Raw genomic sequence first — 9,755 nt, 5'->3', positions numbered from 1 at the left:
CTGCATTCCTTTGCTTAAGACTTTTCATATGGCATGCTAGGATGACTATATATATAGCCTTAAGGTTCCTTTTGGTAGACGCAATTAAAGTTGAATGAAAATGGAGTTTTTTCATTAGCTTTGTTGAGAGCTTAATCCCCCGTTTCTGAATTGGTGTTAATCGTACTTCTTGTAGACTGATTCGAATCACGAGTTTAGAACCCAGAGTTTCTTAACAAATAAGGAGAAGATGAAGATAAGAGACTGGTAGAGAAGGGATTACAAAGAAAAAAAATAAAAAAGACAAAACCTGAAACCATGGCATGCTTGAAAAGCTTTCGATTGTCAGAGTGGAAAGAAGACACAAATGGAGAAAATGAAAGAGTTGAAACCCCATTGTTTATCATAAGAGAAGAAATCGTGTTGGCCTAAAAGTTTTGTTTTGTGTTTTTTAATTTTATTTAACCAAGTAGTTGTAATGTGAAGTGATTTTTTTCTTTTATTTAACCAATAATAAAGTTATGGATACTTTCTTAAGGCTCTGGGCTACGCAAGTGAATTTTTTTATTTATTTTCGCCATAACTAATTAATTCAAAGTGTTGGGATTTGTGCACTTAGTCTTATTATTTTTTTTTTCATGTCAGAAAGCTATTATTGTTGAAGGGCTCCGGCTTTAAGCAGTTTGTTCGAGCTGAATCCAAAGCCGACTGATTAACGTTGGTTTTAAGCATGGACTAAATCGAAATCAAAAACTGAACCGTCTTGAAACCAAACCACCATTCCGGTTGGTTCTCTCGATTTAAACAGTTTGGTCGATTTTTCCTTGCACTCCTAAGCAATATTACCAAGAGACCTAAGCTCTTGTCTATCGAACTGCCCCTTTAACGACGAAAGTGACACTGCTCTTGAGAGACCAAAGGAATCAAATTTGAAACTCAAAAAAAGTTAATAAATAGATGCAAAGCAACACAAAGAAAAACTTGAAGCTACATATATATAGTTCAGCTTCCAAAGTAAGTAATTTCACCGGCTACAACGCCACAGCAAGTAGAGTCTAAAGCAATTACTAGTACTAACCATAAACAACGAAACAAAAATGCTCCCAAAACCCCATGCCCATTTTTAGAATCTATTTTTCCCTAAACTCAAAATTCATATCCAACACAAAGAAAAAGACTGTTGAATAGTATTTGTGGCATGATTATGCGCATAAGGGTAGTGGGTAATAGGCTAATAGTGATGGTATGGATGATAAGAATTTGGGAGAGGGTAATAATGGGGCGTTGGTTCATATGGATTGTGAGGGTAATAGGAATTGGAATAGTATCCTTGACGATATGGAGACACTGATGGCTGTGGTTCTGTTCCAAAATTGTAGTGGAGATTGTTGTTATTTTCATTTCCAGCCATCACCCAACAGAGCTCTACATGTTTTCCAGCATCCATGATAATGGCCAGAAGCTTGCTTGGATCTACTCTCCCTGAAACATATGCCATACCTCCTTCTACGTCAATGTTGTATGACACTCCTAAAACCACACAAACACAAACACAAACACAAACTTCAAATTAGAGCATTTGTAATGGCCTCTTTTTTGGTTTCAAGATCAGTTTCAACTGCGTGAGTTTCAACTGCGTACCTTTGATTTCCCTCAACATTCTGGTCATCTTTTTGTGCCATCCCTCGGATCGCGTATCGATTTTCAGCCCGCACGTCTGCAAACACAACACAACCAATAATTTCAGCTTTAACGGAAAAATGGCGAAAAACTCGAAACAAATATTATCAGATTTTTGTCATTCCCACCATGTTTGATTCCATAGGCGGTGGCGTCGCACGACTTTTCTTTCCGTTTACTTTATAGTTCACGCGGTGAATGAATGAATATTAGACGTTGAGAGAGGGTTTCTGATTCTGAAACAAAGGCGCACAACACAAAATAGGATTTACGCTGTTCGGTACCATATTTTCATAAATCAAATAGTGACATATCAACCCTACGGTCATGATATGATACTCACCAATTCACTTGACAATATTTACGACTCTCCACACTTGTCCTACAACATTTACAACTCCCACACCCACAGGAGTCCTACGACATACTTTCTAAATCATTGCTCATGCATCATTGACTCACAAATAAGAGGTATTCGAGAACATAATGCACTAGCTTACAATGTTCATAGCCAGTCTATACATTTACTCAAACAAAGCATCGCCAAGAACCATCTATAACTCATCCTAATCGGTCATAGTCATGGACTAACATTCATAAAGAAATAAGGATTCCTGCTTACAAAAGAGATAATGTTTCACGGTTGGAATCCATTTCAAACACTTAATTAAGACGACAAAGGGGTTTATTATCTATTGAACCTTACTGAAACCTCTTGGGTTAAGGCTGGATGAGTGCCAAAAGTAGTCGGAAAGGGAAGGGATCTGAGCTCGAGGTTGCAGATCTGGTCCTGTTCTCACCGCCGCAGGACTTCGCCGTTGGCGAAGTATGGTCGCGCCGCCGCACGAGGATGAAAGGCTGGGGTTCTCGTTCGCTGCCGTTCGTGGGTCTCCGCCGGAGTCGTCGGTCGTAGAAGGTTGCGCCGCCGCGAATCGTCACCGGCGATGGAGGGACTGGGCGGCTGGTTTCTCACGAGGGTGCGGCTCAGCTTAAGATGGAGAGAGAAAGCTAACCTAGGATTTTTCCTTCTTCACGAAGAAGAAATGATGTTTAATGACCTAGTAAAGGGAAAATTTTAATCTTCCTCCTAAAAATCTTCTTTCCTTAAATTTAAAATACTCTTTTTAGTACCTTTTTTAGCACAACGTGTGTGAGGCGAGAGAATTCAAATTCATCGTATTTTGATAGAGCATATGTCGTTTAACATGAAAATTATAGAATTTTCTAATTTTAAAAGAAAACCAAAAGGCTAAGATTTTTAAAAAAGGAAAAAAAAAGAAAGAAACTAAAAGGTTAAATATGAAACTAAATTTCTAAAACTCGGAACGACTTAAAAAATTCAATTTCCAATTGAATTTAGGTCATGTTTACTACCAGAAATCGGAATAGAAATTAATTGGAATCAAAATTCTAATCAATCGAAATGAGAATATTATTGAAATCAGAATCAGAATTCATTTGATGTGGTTTACTAAAACTGTCTGGAATCGAAATTAGAATCTATGACAATTACTACTATACCTACTATATTCTAACTAATCACAAATGTGTTAATTTTTTTAATTACAATAATAAAAAATATTTTTTTACCAAAACAATTCATTTAATATTAATATTAATAAATAATAAATAATTAAATAAAATTACATCCACTAAAATAATATTTTATTATAACCATCATCATTATTATAATAATTAATAATAATGAATTATATTTTAGAAAATTTGACATTAACTAATAATAACGAAATTAAGTTAAAATATTTTATAATAAACCTTGTGGATATTTCAAAGAATGATTCTAGAATTCGATGGAATCCAAGATATGAATAATTGGTTTACGTTAGGGAAGAAACACACGTATATGTTATATTAGATATTAACTAGTTATGCGAAGCGGTAGCGAAGCTCTGGTGGTGATGAACAACTGGTATTATGCATTCATCTTCCAAGCGTCATTCTCAATGGTTTTTTTACATTTACACTAGGGCTACCCATCATATATGACGATCAATCCGGCAGCATTTGTCTCATCCTCACCGTACCAAGGCAAAAGTGTTGTCTTCACTGGGCCGTCTCGCGAAGATCTTCGATCTGAACCTTCGTGTTGGAAAGACTCGGCTTCAAAACCGTACGTGGAGCTTCCGCCTCATACGGCTCCTCTAAAGCGCGAAGGAAAGGGCTAGGGTTTCCTTTTCTTTTCCTCAGCCAAAACGAATTCGGTTGGTAGGTTGCTGTGAGGAGATCCTTGTGCCAGTGAAGATTGCTTCCAGTGATCGGGAAATAAAAAATAAAAAAACCATTGATTTATTTCCAACACTCCGGATAGGCAGGGTCATAATTTGCAGGAACATTCTATGGGGAGGTAGAGTGAAAGATTCACCAGGTGTGAAATCCCAGACTTGTTAAAGATCTCTTCTATGTTGAGAATCATCTGTGAATCCCCATTTTGATTGACCCTGACCGGTCATTGCCATCCGCCAACCGAACAAGTAAGGGATTCCTCGCCCGGTGTGCTGGCTTGGCTCCTACTTTGACTTCTTGATTGGCTATTGTCAATCACATTAACTAATAAAAGTGATATAAATTTTTACTAAAAGAAAAATTATATTAGTAGTATAAATGAAAAATAAATAAAAAAGTATAAAACAATTAAATAAAAAGGTACGACTCTCATTAATCCTAAGAGAAAAATGGTAAAAATGAAAAGTGAAACCAAATAAATATGTGGGACCCACGGAATAAGGAATGAGAATGAGATTGAGGAGGGTGTACGAGAGGAATGTGATTTTCCCTCTTTAGGAAATGAGAATGAAAAAGGTGGGTGAGTCCCACCATTTAATTCTCATTTGGTAAACACCGAATAAAAAAATTGATTCGCATCCTCGAAGAAACATGGCCTTAGTCTCTTTAATTCCCGAGCACAATCTATATATATATACACACACACTAAAAAGTATGGATGTTTAATAAATGGTTTTTCGGACAATATATTAACCTTCATTTTTTATTAAATACTTAGTATATCCTTTTACTGAATAATAAATTATATTTTGTATTTTTAGTGTGATTTATGCGTGGTCTCACTAGAAAGAAATGAAAAATATAATGGAAAAGTGAAAGGAAAAAAGAGAGAAACAAAAAAAAAATTTAATGACAAAAAATTAGGTAAGGAAGAAAGAGGGAAAGAAGATGATGATTATTAGAAAATAAAACTAATTATAATCCTTTTTTTTCCAATTTAATACCAATGTATCCTTTTACTAAATAGTATATCTATGTTTTCTTTTTTATTTTATTATTATTGTTATTTATTATTTATTATTAATTATTATTATTGTTATTTATTATTTATTATTATTATTATTATTGTTTTTAAGAAAGTGTTTTATTTGTTGTTTAGTATCACATGTGTGGGCTAAAATAAAAAATAAAAATAAAAATAAAAAAGAAAAGGGGAAAGTGTAGGGGAAGAGAGAGTGTCAAAGAAAACCTAAACTAACCTAAACTACTACTCGATATACTTGTAAGGGGAGAAGTTGAATTTTGACTAGAATTTAAGGTACCATAATATGGGCTAATTTTTTAAAATTAGATTTAGTTTAAAATTTAAATGTTCATAAGATTTTGTTAAATTGATTTTGCTTTTTTTTTTAGATTTAAATTTAATTTAAAGTCTGTTTTCTTTAATCAATTTTTTATAATCAGAATTAGGGTAGGTTTCAAAATAATTACAAAAATAGAATAAATAAATCATAGAAATGGGATGCAATTTGATCACAGTGGCAGGCGTGAGCTTGGATTTTTCCGTAAATCATAGCCATCGTCCAAAACTCATGCCAAAATTGTCGTCATTGACATGGCCTGCTGATGGAAGTCTCCTACAGTATACGTGACTTCCAAAATAAAAAATAAAAATTGGTCTGAAGGAAGCCGGCCCGACTTCCCACTTCCCTTTGTTTTTTTTTATTATTATTTTAAAAAACTATAATTTAATAAAAATACTAAATTGTATAATCTTAATTTTCTTCGTATTTGGAAAATAGGTCATGTCTTACCTACCATGGGCCAACTTTAAATTTCCTCCATATTTTAGATATGATGTTGGATAGGTTTAGATAATAACCTTGTTTGTTTTGTAGGTAAATTTATAATGATGTTGGAGAATATTTAAATAGATATGTTATTGACTTTCTTAAATGCTCGAAAATTATATATTTGTTCCAAAAATAGTTGTTACTTATATTCATGCAATTTATACGTTGATTTTTATGTTTTAATTAATTTAATAATTTTTTATCGATTTAGTTTATAATAAACTTAAATGTTATTTTATAGAACATATCAAGATAAAGCACAAGAAGCTGAAAGGCATTTTAAGCATCGAATTGGTTTTAATCTAATTTTAAACTTTCAGACTTTAAATGACATTTTAATCAAAATTTAAAATTTAGTAACAAAAATAAAAAATTTAATCTCATCTTAATTAAATTTTGCAATATTAATAAAATAACAATAAAAAATAAAAAAATAAAAAGGTTGAAATCGCCTACAATGTAGGCAACTTCCAAAATTAAAAAATAAAAAATAAAAAGGTTTACACGTTTACACGGAAATTGCAGACATTGTAGGCTAGTTTTGAGTTTTACTTTGACCTAACATATTTTTGTCAATAGTTTTGAAAACCCAACTTTCTCTTGAATTTATTTATTTAAATTATTACATTTATTTTGTTATTATTTTTACACTAACATTACTATTAGTAATTTATTTTTAAAACTACATTATTTAAAACTTTGTCCCTTCTTTAACAGATTTTAAATTTGTTTAAAAAAAACTGTTTTTATATGTTTTTTTTTTTCTAATTTGTTAGATATTTTATACCTAATATTAGGTGTTGGATTTAACGTTTGATATCTTTTTTTAAAACAAAAGTTTGATATCCTTTGTTCGCATTATTTAATTGTAGCATTGTATTCAAATGGAAGATGAAGATATGTCAATAAAACAATCCCAAACATGAAGATATGTCAATAAAATAATCCCAAACACAAGTACCAAGTTCATCTACGTTTTTCTTAAAAAAATTCAAAACAAAACAAAACAAAAAGTCTACCTCCGTTTGTTATAAAGTTCCTTTATAATTGAAAAGAACTAATTTTATAAATTTTTTTTTCTAAAACTTAATTCATGACCATAAATTTTTAATTTATATAGCCCTACTACTTTACAATTTCTACCTACGTACATCACACGTGTTAGAAAAATTAGTTAATTAAATTAAAAGTCTTTATAACTATGCTAAGTTAGTACAAATCAAAGCTAAATTCACACAACCAAGAAAATATTCAAAGTAATAAACCACGAGATAAAATTAGCGGGCGTTACAACTATAGTATTGAAGTTTTGTTTGTCAATTTGTCTTTGTTGGCTTTTTGACCCTTAATCTAATTAATTAATGTTTTGATGATAACAAACACACTTAGTATTAATTGTTTTTGGTGTATAATAATTATTGTTATAAAGCATAAATTTATTATCAGCTTCAATAATATTATATAATTTACTGATAAAAGTTTAACAAAGAGTTTTTAATATTTTGAAGTGTCCACAGCGTAGAGCTCGTTACAACGACTCCAACGACGATTGGATCACCCAAATTGGAGCTCAAACGGAGAAATTATGGTCGAATGAAATTAGAAAGAAAAATACCCGAGGTGGATGACGTGGCGGCTGACTCAACTAAGTGGACCAATGAGAAAGCGACATGTGGCATTATTTGAAATGAAAATTGATGGGATGTGAATCCCAGAGCGGAAGCTCATCAATTTTGAAAAACAAAATCAAACGTTCAACAATGAAACACATGGGAAAAGTTGTTTTACCTTTGAAGAACTTTTCTTCAATGGATTAAACAACGAACACCACCAAACGATCTTCCGTGTATCCTATTGGGTCTCGAGAACACACTTGTGGGAGCGTTTGTTTGGAAATGAGAGGGAGAATTGAGAGAGTTTGAGGGTGAGAGAGTATCCTTACTCTTACCATGGAAGAAAAATTGTATAGAACTATTCGGTACAGATTAAGCAAATGTGGTGTGGGGTAACTCCCCACGCACAACTTCCCACTCCCTGCAATTTTGCAGGGAGTTTTTAATCAAAATTAATAATTAATTAATAAAATAAATTTAATTATTAATTATTAATCTAATTAATGATTAATTAATTAAATCTAATATTAACTAAATAAATAATTAACAATTAATTATTTAAAATTTAATTAAATATCACATATTTAATTAAACCTATATATTTGAATCTTATTCAAATGCATCTCTCTCGTATAAGCTAGAGTCGTAATGTACATCTTAAGCACATTATTTTTAATCTATAGTTTTAATATGAATCTTATTCATATTTAACTTTTATTTTAATCTCATTCAAATGATATCTCTCATAATATATAGTTTTAATTTAAAATTAACTATATATTATAATGTATCAAATATATATATATATATATATATATATATATATATATATATTCCCTTGAGCAATTTGAAAAGTTCAAATTATTCCAAAAACTTGATCCTCATTTTACCCGTTATGAGCTAGCAAGGGGACTTAATGGAACTACAAATCAGAAGCTCCAACGATACGAGATTAATTAGTCAAACTCATTAATCGAGTTAATCAACATTCGTTAACTACGGGTCACTCCACTAAAGACCCACAGCTACACTATTCTCACTACATAATATTTTCGTGTCCACAAATATACAACCATTAATGACAAGTCAATCCTTCACGAGTGCTCGTAACTCAAACTGAGTCAAATTACCGTTTTACCCCTGAGTTACATCTTTCTCCTTAAATACCACTGTTCCTCTAATTAACAACCCGGTTGTGGTCCGACAAATAACCGGAAGTCCCTCTCGGGCCAGTGAGAGGGTGGGTCCCCTTATTCAAGTCCCGGAGTCAGTAATTAAGAGAACACTCATCTACTGCCCTAAGTTCGGGAAGGAGTGAATTCCATCTTCTGAAGTTATGTTCCCAACTCCCCACTCAGTCTCATCCCCAAAATGGTAGGAATGTTGAGTCGACGACTCGGGCCACTCTCACCCATACAGATCAAAGGACGAGTCCTCACGGGCAGGTGTCCATAACTCACTCAGAATTGAGAATGAGTTGCCTGGTCATCCTAAGAAATAACAATCTGTTAGTTAACGGTGTTACATCTACAGATTGGCTATTTCGCAGTCTTGTCTTATACAAACTCATTGTATAGGATACCCCCACTCGTATGTCTCCACGCGAACGACCTGGATCAAGTCGTCTGTAACATTTACAAAGTACGCCGTATCCATAGTGTTGCCAAGATAAGGTACCTAGCCTTATCCATATACTATAGACCCTTTAGGTTATTCACGGTACATTATCCACTCGTATATCAGGGGTATATCAAATATATACCTCGTATATCAGGGGTATATCAAATATATACCTAGTATATCAAATATAAACCTAGTATATATACTGTCCTGATTATATAATAATAATCTTGGATGTTTAGTTTATTGGATTTTGGACAATGCAATGCTATGAATTCAACAACAAATTTATTGAATATACATTTGTTTCTACATAAATACAAACTATGAGTTTAGGGTAACACATCCAACAAAAATAAATAAAAGAAAAGAGAAAAGAAAATAGAAAAGAAAAAAAAAGTTAAAAAAAAAAGTATAGTTACCATTGAAGGTAACTTGAGAGAAAAAAAAAAGAAAACAAAAAAATAAAATAAAATCGCATTAAATGCATCGACAAGTTTTGATTGATTAAAAAAAAAATGGAAAGGAGGAAATGTACAAAGTTACCGTTGGAGGTTTTGAGTTTTATTTTTATTATAATTATATATTGTTTTATTCAACTTAAATCACATTCCTTCGTTTCTTTCATTTCTTATCTATCCTTAGTCTAATGGTCCAAATTGATTTTGGTTTCAAATCAATTTTAAATCTCCTCTTTTTTATTTAAACAATTCTTCTCTCCCAAAATCTATAACAATTTCCTCCACAATTTTCTCTCCAATCTTTT

General features: G+C 32.1%; 1 protein-coding gene across 1 annotated transcript; it reads right to left on the bottom strand.

Annotated features, from left to right (window-relative positions):
- Positions 1 to 951: 951 nt before the first annotated feature.
- LOC111024292 (heavy metal-associated isoprenylated plant protein 33) lies at positions 952 to 2,721 on the bottom strand. The gene is made up of 4 exons (XM_022301939.2): positions 2,361 to 2,721; positions 1,788 to 1,895; positions 1,621 to 1,696; positions 952 to 1,509 (listed from the first exon to the last, which is right to left on the bottom strand). The coding sequence occupies exons 2-4, from the start codon at positions 1,800 to 1,802 to the stop codon at positions 1,211 to 1,213; spliced, it is 390 nt and encodes a 129-aa protein (XP_022157631.1). The 5' UTR covers positions 1,803 to 1,895; positions 2,361 to 2,721; the 3' UTR covers positions 952 to 1,210.
- Positions 2,722 to 9,755: the final 7,034 nt, after the last annotated feature.

The sequence above is a fragment of the Momordica charantia genome (genome assembly GCF_013281855.1).
Source record: "Momordica charantia cultivar OHB3-1 chromosome 10 unlocalized genomic scaffold, Mcharantia_2.0 BLBB01000010.1, whole genome shotgun sequence".
Taxonomy (NCBI): domain Eukaryota; kingdom Viridiplantae; phylum Streptophyta; class Magnoliopsida; order Cucurbitales; family Cucurbitaceae; genus Momordica; species Momordica charantia.
This window is presented reverse-complemented; position numbering and strand designations above follow the sequence as displayed.